This window comes from Hylobates moloch, unplaced genomic scaffold, assembly GCF_009828535.3.
Source record: "Hylobates moloch isolate HMO894 unplaced genomic scaffold, HMol_V3 SCAFFOLD_2, whole genome shotgun sequence".
Lineage (NCBI taxonomy): Eukaryota > Metazoa > Chordata > Mammalia > Primates > Hylobatidae > Hylobates > Hylobates moloch.
In genome coordinates, this window is record NW_026652277.1 from 153,145,689 (window position 1) to 153,158,643 (window position 12,955).

The 12,955-nt window shown below is 36.5% G+C and overlaps 1 protein-coding gene across 12 annotated transcripts in view; it reads right to left on the reverse strand.

The window, feature by feature from the left end:
• Positions 1-12,955, reverse strand: part of AHI1 (Abelson helper integration site 1) — a 220,199-nt gene that overhangs the window by 94,684 nt on the left and 112,560 nt on the right. Inside the window, exon 23 of one of the 12 annotated variants that reach the window (XM_058435580.1) lies at positions 9,665-9,745. The exons of the other annotated variants lie outside the window; for them this stretch is intronic. Coding sequence (XP_058291563.1) covers positions 9,741-9,745 — 5 coding nt within the window. The 3' untranslated portion in view covers positions 9,665-9,740. Of the gene's footprint in view, positions 1-9,664; positions 9,746-12,955 lie in introns of those variants that run through there. 12 annotated transcript variants of the gene reach the window in all.

A 12,955-nucleotide genomic window follows, 5' to 3' on the forward strand; every position in this document is an offset into this window, starting at 1 on the left:
TTCTTTTTTCTTTTTTTTTTTTTGAGATGGAGTCTTGCTCTGTTGCCTAGGCTGGAGTGCAGTGGCACAATCTCGGCTTACTGCAAGCTCCACCCCCGGGTTCACGCCATTCTCCTGCCTCAGCCTCCCGAGTAGCTGGGACTACAAGTGCCCGCCATCACGCCTGGCTAATTTTTTGTATTTTTAGTAGAGATGGGGTTTCACCATGTTAGCCAGGACGGTCTCGATCTCTGACCTCGTGATCCACCCGCCTCAGCCTCCCAAAATACTGGGATTACAGGCGTGAGCCACCGTGCTCCGCCTTTTTCTGCTACTTTAATGTGCAGAAGTCATCTGTACTGAGACTGCAAGCCTTTCTTAAGAATTGGAAAAGAAGGTAAACTACGTTTTGCAGATAATATAATTTTATATCTAGTAAGTCCAAAAGAATCAATGCTAAAATTAACACAATCAGTACCAGAACTAATAAATTGGAAAGTCAGCATAAAATTTAATATACAAAAGTCAATTTCTCTTACATATTCAAACAAATTAGAAGATATAATGAAAGAGAATATTTCACTTATAAGGGCAATATAAATAATAATATTAATAAATACAACAAAAAAATGTGTAAAACAGTATGAAGAACACCTTAAAATACTTCTGAAAAACACAAAAGTCCAGGTGGTCCTTGATTTATGAAGGTCTGACTTAACAATTTTTCAACTTTACCATACTTTGAAAGTAACATGCTTTCAGTGGAAAGCATACTTTGAGTACCCATATAACTACTCAGTTTTTCACTTTCAGTGGAATATTCAATAAATTACATGAGATATTCAACATTTAATTATAAAATAGGCTTTGTCTTAGATGATGTGGCCCAACTGTATGCTAATGTAAGTGTTCTGAGCATGTTTAAGGCAGGCTAGGCTAAAGTATGATGTTTGGTAGGTTTGGACGCTTTTCCGACGTATTATGCGTTTACTGTGCTATAACTGTATTGTAAGTCGAGGAGTATCTAGTTGGAACATCCCATGTTGTGTGACAAGACAATGTAGCATCATATAAATGTGAGCTCTCCCCAAGACAATATATAAATTTAATATGATTTTAATTTTTTTAAAAAAGTTTTTTTTTTCCAGCACTAGACAAGTTGATTCTAAAAATCATATAGAAGAACATGTTAGAATACCTTAAAAAAATCCTGAGGGGAAAAAAACGAGCAACCACTGGAAATAAACACTACTCAATATTAGTATATATCATAAAAAGCCTCTGTAACTAAAATAATGCCGTATTAACACGAGTAGCCATGTAGGTGAACAGAATAAATTAAAATGTTTAGAAAAAGATTCAAGTACATATGGTTTATGAAGAAGAGATGTTTTCAAATACATGGTGTTGGGACAATATGTTGGGGTTGGGACAATATGTTGGGGACAAGTGGATGGACATTTTGAAAAATAAATTGAATCCATACTTTGCAACATTTGTACTGCAAAGTCAAAAGCCAAATGACAAAATGGGAAAAATATTTGTAGCCTTTATTATTGGTAAAATGACAAGGCTCCCTATTATGTCAAACAAAAGCATACAAATATACAATAAAGATAACTGGGAATATCAATATAAACTTGATTTTGTAAAAATATATTTTCAAGTTATGTTCACTGAAAGGATCTAAAAGGAATGATTCCCCAATAGCAATGAGTGTACTTAGTCCCAGATTTTAGTTTCTAAATTGCATTACCTACTAATAGTATCAGAGTTCTTTGGAGAAATGACTGATTTCAGCTCTGGGGTAGGGATAGTACCAGACGAACTTAGGACACTATAAGCACGGAAGTGCTCAAAGACTAACTGGTGCATATCAAAGGACATAAGAGCAGGAATGAATGGGCTCTCCTTCGCCAAATTAGGGGACAATTTGAGCCACACTCAAAAAATGTTAGAAAAGTAGTACAACAAATTGAATGAAAAAAACCCATAGTACTCATATAGAAAGGCAGGAACGGGGGGCGGAGGGAGGGCAGTGGTGGGGGTGAAGAAAACACCCGACTGAAGAATAAGGGGTAACAGCACTAGAAAACACCATTTTGTATCCTCAGCCCACTACAATAATTATTTCAGGCCAGGATCATCAATGGACACTGAAACCACTAAGTAGGGTTACTAAGCCCACTAAGTAAGGAACATACACAAAGAACAAAGGAAGGTTGGGAACAAGATATTCACATGGCCTTAAAGTATCATTCCACAGATTATTCAACAATTACAAAGAAAAAAATTAATTTTTACAATGAAGAGATCTGGTGTTCACCGCCTTAATTAAGGACTAAACTTGACAACACCAAAAGTGGGACAAGCTGACATGATATGCACCCGATATGATGCAAACCATTTACACATACTTTTTAGATTTTTTTTATAGTATTTTTGCCAAAAAAGTTTAGCCTGAATATAATCAGGATGAAATACATTAAAAATGTTGGACATTTTATAAGACAGTGGGTCCAAGGCCAGGCGCGGTGGCTCACACCTATAATCCCAGCACTTTGGGAGGCCAAGGCGGGCAGATCACGAGGTCAGGAGTTCGAGACCAGCCTGACCAACATGGTGAAACCCCATCTCTACTAAAAATACAAAAATTAGCTGGGCGTGGTGACGCACGCCTGTAATCCCAGCTACTTGGGAGGCTGAGGCAGGAGAATCACTTGAACCCGGGAGGCGGAGGTTACAGTGAACTGAGATCGCATCATTGCAATCCAGCCTGGGTGACAGAGTGAGACTCCATCTCAAAAAAAAAAAAAAAAAAAAAGTCGGTCCAGTTTGACTCAAAAGTCAATGCCATAACAACCAAAAACAGATTCTAGATTAACTGATATTAATGACATGACAAGCAATTTAAGTATGAATCTGGACTGGATGCTGAATAAAGTAAGCAAGTAAACAAAAAACTGCTTGAGACTTATTTGACACAATTAGGGAAATCTGAATATGAACTGTTTATGAGATTAGAATCTTGGTTATTTTTCTTAGGTATGATAATGGTACTGTGGTTAGACAGTAAAATATCCTTACTTTAGTAGATGTATGATGAAGTTTTGGGAAGGAAGAAGCAAATGCAAATTTAGGGGTTTTATTTTACATATTTCCAATTTTTTATGGTTAAAAAAATTTCAAAATAAAGTTGGGGAATAACAGGCCCTGAACAGATATTTAATTATCTTAGAGTAGGCAAACCGAATCTTCAACAGTTTTGCCTGAATAGACAATTATCTTACAGTAGGCAACCGAATCTTTAACAGTTTTGAACACTGTAACATATTCCACATAAGCAGAGTAATCTGGTTTTGAGTTATTTATTTATTTATTTATTTATTTATGATACAGGGTCTTGCTTGGTTGCCCAGGATGGAGTGCAGTGGCATAACCATGGCTCACTGCAGCCTTGATCTCCTGGGCTCAAGTGATTCTCCCATCTCAGCCATCCGAGCAGTGGGACTACAGGCATGTACCACCATGCTCAGCTAATTTTTAATTTTTTTTGTAGTAACGGGGTCTCACTATGTTGCCCAGGCTTGTCTTGAATTCCTGGCCTCAAGCAATCTTCCTGCCCCAACCTCCCAAAGTACCAGGCGCATGAACCACTGAGCCCAGCCTGAGTTCTTATTTTAAAAATGTCTCAGCATTATTAAAAGCAATTAGAAAACAGAGCACTCCTTCTCAACTCTGGATTTATCAGATCACTTTCCTAAAAATAAGAGAAAGCTAAAAAATTAACGCATGAATGAATAAATATTATATATTTATATTCTACATGTTGATTGCTCTATTCAATAAATTTACTATGTTTATTGAAAAATAATGTTTTCTGGGAAAATTACTGTCCCAATCAGAGATATCAGTTATTTATAATTCTCCATGACTAGTATTTGTTCCTTTCCAAAAATAACATACTTCAAGGGATAATTTGTTAGTATAATACGTCCTGACTCTGGGGCCATTCTGCATGTATTAGAAGACTGGCTCTGACAATTGTTAGATATGTGATCTTGGACTAGTTATTTGCAACTCACATCTCTGGGAAGACCTTCTTGGGCTATGCCAGTCTTTAATAATCTATATTATTTATTCCCAAATATTAGTCAAAAATAAAATTCACTGATAAAATGAATACATAAAGTTAGCAGAGATTTAATAGACTTCTAAACTAATGCCGAAATAACTTAATTGTGCTAACCAATAATCAAATACCAACTATACTAATCTCTACCTAAAACCATAAAGAGTTGCCTACAATTTTTAGTATTTGATAAATTTCCTCAGTAAATTCTAATATGGATTGAAGTCTGTTCAAATCATATCCTTTGTGACATGCTCTATATATTCTATCTGAGGTTAGTAAAGTGTGTTCCTAATAAAGTCTGCCACATATTTATTACACTGGCAAAGCCAACAAACTTCAATTCTGTGTGTTCAATCCTTAAAATATAATTTAATATCTGTCTTTAACATTAATATTAATTATTTTAATGATAATGTTATAGATGGAAAGTAGATTAACAATAGATTAACAGATTTAACAATATATTATGGACTGAAAATCAAAAGTATAAATATAACAAGGATAAGAAAGGTAAATTTATAATTTCAGTATTTCCTTTTTACTGATTTGTTATTACAATGCAGAATTAAAAAAAAATACAACACCAAAAGAAGCTTCTTGTATTTTCTTGTTTCCTCCTTTTTTTCCTTACTGTCTTTTTGGGTAACAAACATCCAAGTTATCCACCTCATAGTCACCCCTAATAGTTCTTAGTTTCTTTTCACTAAATAGCTTCTTCCAGCTTATCTCATTAACTCCCATGGGCTCAAATACCACACATATACCAATGACTCCTTCATCTATACTTAACACTCTAAGCCTATATTCCAAAATACACTGTATAGTTCCGAGCACAGGGCTTGACTCATAGTAGGATATTTAATAAATGAGGTTCAAATGAATGAGCAAGCTATTAGATATCGTGTTTCAGAAATGCCATATCTTGTAGGCATTTCAAACTCAATATATCTAAAATACAATTCATTATCTTCCTCTCAATATTCCTGTATTTCCTATTTTCATTTATGGATTGCTATCCACTCATTCACCTAAATTAGAAGCCTCTGGCACCCTCAAATTCTACTTCTCTACCTTCGCTCACATTCTAGACCTCCATGTTAATGATTTAACATCTTCATTCTCTTACTTCAACCCCCTTCTCCTACCTCAATTGTTAAATCACCTTTTAACTGGCCTTCCTGGCTGTAATGCCGTAACACCTTTTACGATTCTTCTCATCTTACAATTAGTTCACATACTGTCTTCTCTATGAGGCCTTACTGTCTTCTTTAACACAGAATTTGTTAACTGTATCATCTGCATTCTCTAGTACACTTTGTTCATTCCTCTTACAGCAAATATCAAACTATGCAATCCCATCTACCTATCTTTTTAAAAATAGGTTTCCAGTGAATACTAGCAGTGCTAGGGATGGGGCTGAGTTCTGCACTTCATTCCTACAAGGTTCTGTACAATCCGGGCCCGCTGCTACCTCTCTGAACTTACTGTCTTCTACTCTCCTCCTTGTTCCCTCCAATCTAGCTATACTGACCTCTTTGCTGTTCAAAATGCATACCAAGTACATTTCTGTTTCAGGATCTTGGATGGGGATGCTATTCTCCCAAACAACTTGGTTTCCTAGCTTCCTTCCTTCCTAGCTTCCTTTTTTCCAAGCTCCCTTCCCTTTTCTTCCTTCTTTCCTTCCTCCCTCCCTCCCTCCCCCCACTCCTTCCCCCTCTCCCTCCCTCCCTCCCCTTCCCCTCTTCCTCCCTTCCCTCCTTCCCTCTCCCTCTCTCTCTCCTTTGTCGTTGTTGAATTTTGCTTAATTCTCAGCTACTTCGTGAAGCTTTCCTTGACCACTCCATTTAAACAGCAACCTAACCCTACTCCTCAGGTGCAACTCCCTTCCCTGCTTTGTTGTTATAATGTTTTCATTTAACAACCCTCTGTATCCATGGGTTCTGCATCCATGCATTCAACCAACCATGGATTGAAACTATTCACAAAAAAAATGCATCTGTAATGAACATATAGACTTTTTTTCTTGTCATTATTCCCTATACAATACAGGACAACAAGTATTTATATAGCATTTACATTGTATTAGGTATTATAAGTAATCTAGAGATTATTTAAAGTATATAGGAGGATGTACACAGGCAATATCCAAATACTGGCCATTTTATATTAGGGACTTGAGCATCCAAGGACCTTGCTATCTACAAAGGGTCCTGAAACCAACTACCCAGATACCGAGGGATAACCAGACTACATTTGCTTAATGTCATTCTCCATTAGAAGGTAAGCTACACAAAGATGTGGAGTTTTACCAATTTTGTTCACTGATACGTTCAGAGTATGTATAAAAGTGCCTGGGAACTGTAAGTACGCACTGAGTACTTACTGAATGTATAAATGACGTTGCATTCCCAGTACCTGCATGTGTACAAATTAAACATCTTTTTAAGTAAAATACACCCCCCCCCCAAAAAAAAGTACAAAGTTAAAACAAGAAGGGATTTAATGATGGAAAACATTTTTTGGTCTATTACATTGGTATGGTATTGAGAATGTGAGATGGTGCGAACCCATTTTTTCCAGGTCTTTCCATAAAAAAGACATTTTAAGTTCTAGGGAAAACTTTTAAATTTAAACTTTGAACATAAGCATGATGATTTAGAAAAAGTTTTTCATATCCAAAGCAAAGAGAAGTCATTTTTAAAAATATGCTTATTATGTTATTTTTTCCCTGTAGTAGTTCAGTGAACATTAAGTACATTAATTTGTCTGTTATATGTGCATTTATATCTGCCTTTTAGATTAGCTTTTAAAGTGTTTTACTTTCAACTCTTCATTAAATCTTCACTTCAAAATCAGACTAAAAAGACTGAGATAACATTATGCCTCATAATGTCACTACTGAAGGAGGGAAAAAAAGGAAAAGTGGACTCCCACAAAAAACAAGCTTCACTGATTCTAAGTTGGCCAAAACAAAATACCTGTTCATGCCCTATATTTCTCAGACAAATTTAACAGCAATGAGATGTAAAAGACTTGATTCCTTTTAAAAAAGTGGCAAGTATATACAATAACACATATACATACAAACACCCATATAGACATTAATATGAAATACAAACACACCCACATAGACATTAATATGAAATAAACTGGAGTCCTACTAAGTATAAACTCACTTATTCTCAGAATACTGTAAGATCCTTGGGAGGCAGATTTGAAGAAAGCATCCTAACTAAGATCATTATATGACTTGTGACACATGAGCTTTACAAAAGGCCAGCAACAAAATCCAGATTCTGAGTTCTAAGCTATCATTTAGAGAACTCCAAAATAGATGATATTGTCGTATATTGCATGGGCAAGATAAACTTCTAAACAAGGCCATAAAACTAAGTGCACTTTATAAGGATGATACATGTAATCGGACATACTCTCCCCTCTGTGCTGCCACTGTGTTTTATACGCATGCCCTTATTATAACTATTTCTTTGCCTGCTGGACTCCCCAGATAGACTGGAAAGCCTCTGAGGGCTTTCATCTTCCATTTCTTGCAGTGCTTGGCAGAGTCTCTGTCACATAGTAGGCTCTCCATAAACAATGCTTGATGAACTGCTTCAATTAATTTTTGAAAATATTAAAAATGTTTTTATTTTTTAAACTGAATTAACAGTTTTCATTAGAGTACTTCTATTAAAATGTGGTATTTCTGGTTCTTCTCAAAAAAAGGATGGAAACCAGTTAGAAATCATTCTTAACTTTTATTCCTTATGAATTACAGTTGAATGTTTTCTTAGAGAAAGTTGAAGAAAAAAGTAAATTGTCTGAAATAAGAACAATGTTCCACTTTTTACTTATTAACCATTTATAACACAAAAATCTCTTACATCGTTTAAAAAAAAATGACCAGTCACGCATATAGTCATTTGTCACTTTCCATATTTCTCAATAACTTTGCTCTCACACTGGTAGGCAAGTTGCTGACTAAGAACAACACAGTGATTCTTTACATTTTCATTCACTTTTCATTCAAGGAAAAGGCTTCTTAAAAATGTGCATTTAAAATTCTAGAAAATACAAATCAACATTATCTCTAAGTCTCTATCATTACCAGAAGGTCTGGTTCCTAAACCTAATTTCCATTTGTTAGTTAACATCTTCAATAAGTGATGGATATTCATTTCCAGAAAACATTACCAGTAAATTCTATGATATCACAGACTGTTCACTATCCAGACCAAACTGACTAAACCACAAAATGCAAAAGTATGCACTTCACTTCTCTAAGGGAAACCTTAGGGCTATTCTGAGTATAGTTTTAGCAGATTATGACCTAAGGGTAAATGAGAGCTTAATTAGATAGCCTCCTTCTGAATTTCCAGAGCTTTCAGTAGACAAAAACTAAAACGTTTAAAGACTAAAAATTTCTTGTCACAGATTTAATTTTTTAAAAAGTTACTTTGAGACATAAGGATTTACAAAGGAAATAAAAAAACCTGTTATTTTTGTAATACAAGTGCTATTTCATTTTTCCCCCAGAGGAGGAAACATGAAGAGCTACTTGCTTGGTTCCAGGCAGTGCCCATCCTAAGCAAAATTAGTAAAAAAAAAAAAAACTAATAAAAAAATAATTTTTTAAAAATTGGATCACTTACCACAGAATCACAGAATATAATGCTGAAATGAACACTGATGTGAAATATGCGAAAACAAGTATATATGATTAATTCAGAGAAAAAGATCTTTTATTTTAATTGTGAATTAAAGTATTTTTCATTATCAGAAATGTGTCCAATATTTTGTATATATAAATATATACACCGTAATAGTGAAGAACTAAAGATGGCTTAAAATTATGATTCCTTCCTTCCTTCCTTCCTTCCTTCCTTCCTTCCTTCCTTCCTTCTTTCCTTCCTTCCTTCCTTCCTTCCTTCCTTCCTTCCCTCCCTCCCTATCATGGTTCACTGCAGCCTCAACCTCCTGGGTTCAATCGATTCCCCTCTGCCTCAGCCTTCTGAGTAGCTGGGACCACAGGCATGTGTCACCACTCCTGGATAATTTAAAAACAATTTTTTTTAAAGAGACAGGGTCCCATTATGTGGCCCAGGTTGGTCATGAACTCCTAGCCTCAAGCGATCACTTGACGGGATTACACTGGTGTGGTATAGAGAATATGAGATGGTGTGAACCCATTTTTCATACCCAAAGCAAAGTGTTGGGATTACAGGTGTGAGCCATCTTGCTCAGCCAGAACGGAATACTCATTTTCTTCAAGGGCATGTATTAAGTGTATTATCAGAAAAAAAAAGTTATAGAAAAACCTATTTTAAAATCTACGTATTTGGAAATATATTTTATAACAACATCATTTTGTATGCCCAATTATCTTAAAAATTGAACGGTCCATTTCGATTTGAGATTACAAAATTATAAAATACATTTTATGGTTGATAGTAAACTATATTAATGTAGTCATATCCTCAAACTATAAAAAAAAAAGTTATGCCTGGTCAAAATAATTTAGCTACTTTATAACCAACCCTCTCATCTCACCTGTTGCAGCCATATGGCATTGTTGTAATTCTTCCTTCAATTCTCACCTTTGAGTAAACTGATTACTGAGTTTCCTTTACCCTAGAAGCAAAGCAGTGAGTTGCAAAACATTTACTACTTTCACCACGGTATAAATTATGTTCCGATAAAGTAGCTGAAACTTTTCAAGTCTTCTACTTTATATAATAAAAACCACTTATTGAAATGTTTTCAAAAGTATGCCTGAAAGTTATATTTAGAAATAATACATATGTACCACAGGAATATAGATTTTAACATAAGACATTTACTAGGTTTAGTTCTAAGAACATAGTGCTTTCCCTTTCTAAAATTTAGTGGGAAGTTAGATAAATTTAAAATAAAAACGTTCAATGATTAAAGTAGTTCTGAATATAGTTATAAAGATACAATCTATTATTCCTATTGCACTGTAAGACAAACAAATTTTGGTATTTAAAAACTTTCACTTGTAATAAACATTTTCCTGTCCTCTATTTTCAAATGACAGGTCACTGAGATGAAATAATAACTTGCTCAAGTCACAGCATTAAGCAACAGAATATGGATGTAAATACAAATGCCTCTGACCTCTGGCTAAGTGCTACCAGAATCTCATGTATTTATTTAAATAGGAAAAATAAGACACTTCTAGAGTCCCTATTCGAGCTCATCAAAATTGCTTATTAATAGCATCTTCAAAATCATGATGATGAAATGCCACCACAAAATCTTCAACATTTAGGCAAGTTTTATTATTAAACGTGTTACCTGTATTCAGTTTTTTTAAAAACTGGTAATCTGTTCCTTATATTGTAACACCTGATTCGTTGGGAGTCAGATAATGAAGTGGATTTTATAAACTTGCACTGGCCCATATGGTACCTACTGGCCAGATGTGGTTTTTAAAATGTAAATTGGCCAGGCATGGTAGCTCACGCCTATAATCCCAGCACTTTGGGAGGCTGAGGTGCATGGATCACCTGAGGTCAGGAGTTCAACACCAGCCTGCCCACCATGGTGAAATCCCGTCTCTACTAAAAATAAGAAAATTAGCTGGGCATGGTGGCAGGTACCTGTAGTACCAGCTACTTGGGAGGCTGAGGCAGGAGAATCACTTGAACCTGGGGGGCAGAGGTTGCAGTGATCTGAGATCGCGTCACTGCACTCCTGCCTGGGTGACAGAGCAAGACTCCATCACCCCCACCTCCCAAAAAAGTAAATTAATTAAAATGAAATAAAATTAAAAATTTAGTTCCTAAGTTATACCAGCCTCTAGCTACCATAATGGACTGTGTACATCTAGAGTTCAGAAAAGAGGTATGGGTTGAAGATAAATATTTGAAAATCACTGGCATATAGTTTTATTTAAAGTCATGCGATCACCAAGCAAGTGAGCATATATAGGGAATAAAACAGGGTCAAATTGCAGTGAAACCATCTTATAAGACATGGAAGAAAAGAGGAAAAATTAGCAAAGGAGAATGAAGAGTGCCTAATGAGATAAGAGGAAAACCAAGAGAATGTGGTATCCCAGAAACCATGTATTTAGAAGTGATCCAATGTGTCAAATGCTGCTGATAGGTTAAGTAAGATAAGAACAACGAATTGACCACTGGAATTAGCAGCGAAAAGGTCACTTTTGAGCTTGAAAAGAAGAGATTAGAGATTTCAACAAATTTATAGAAGATGGAAAACGATCAGAAACATCTGTCTGAAAACACTATTGGAGGGCTGTAGTAGATATAGAAGCTATCTGACTATGAAACCTGTGAATTTGGAATCAGCATATTTGGATGGGGAAAACCTGAGTGAAAACCAGGAGAAGTAACAGAAGATTCATTTGTACAATACCTAAGCTAAACAGGCTGTGAAATCCCTGGAAAATGAAGGATGCCCAGCATTAACAGCCCGCCAGAAAACAAAAACAAAAACAAAACAAGGAAACATTGATTGATTTAGGAAGGTGTAATGGCAGAAATCAGTGTCTTTAAATTCTTTAACTTACCCCAGACACATAAGTCTGAGCCTTTAATATATTCACAACATTTTTACCATTTTTATGATGTTATAGCATTTACCAATGGAAGAACACTGATCACACTGTGGTGAATAACTGTCTACTTCTAACAAAAAACTGTTGACTCTTGAAGGCAGGGTCTAGGTAGGTGCAGTGTCTTCCCGAACCCCTTGGTTCAGTGCCATACCCACCCTAGATACTGGACTACAGGCCCTTTTTGTATTTTTAGTAGAGACGGGGTTTCACTGTGGTCTCGATCTCCTGACCTCGTGATCCGCCCGCCTCGGCCTCCCAAAGTGCTGGGATTACAAGCGTGAGCCACCGCGCCCGGCCAGGTCTATAATTTTTAATCTGAACAACTAGCACTAAACATATCGCCTGGCCTACTATAAGCAGTTCAGAAGCTGAATACATCAAGTGGTTTCTGAGTGATAAAGGCTGAATTAGAAATTTGTGTTAATTCCTAATCTGAAGTTCATTCCTCCACATATCAGTGCTTCTGTCAATAAACAATTGTAACAAAACATTTTTGGTTAAAAAAAAAAAAAGCACCTTTTCTTCCATTTTGATGTTATCTACTATAGAAAAGTGTTTTTTTTTTTTTTTTTTTTGAGACTGAGTCTCCCTCTTTCGCCCAGGCTGGAGTGCAGTGGCATGATCTTGGCTCACTGCAAGCTCCACCTCCCGGGTTCACGCCATTCTCCTACCTCAGCCTCCCAAGTAGCTGGGACTACAGACACTCGCCACCGTGCCCAGCTAATTTTTTATATTTTTAGTAGAGACGGGGTTTCACCATGTTAGCCAGGATGGTCTCGATCTCCTGACCTTGTGATCCGCCTGCCTCAGCCTCCCAAAGTGCTGGGATTACAGGCGTGAGCCACCGCGCCTGGCCTAGAAAAGTGTGTTTTCTTTTCTTTGTTTTTTTGAGATGGAGTTTTGCTCTTGTCGTCCAGGCTGGAGTGCAATGGCGTGGTCTCAGCTCACCGCAACCTCCGCCTCCCAGGTTCAAGTGATTCTCCTGTCTAAGCCTCCCGAATAGCTGGGATTACAGGCGCCCACCACCACGCCTGGCTAATTTTTGCAATTTTAGTAGAGACAGGGTTTCACCATGTTGGCCAGGCTGGTGTTGAACTCCTGACCTCAGGTGATTGGCCCACCTCAGCCTCCCAAGGGGATCATAAGGCGTGAGCCACCCCACCTGGCCTTTTTTTCTTTTTTCTTTTTGAGACAGGGTCTTGCTCTGTCTTGACCTACAGGCTCAAGTGATCCTCCCA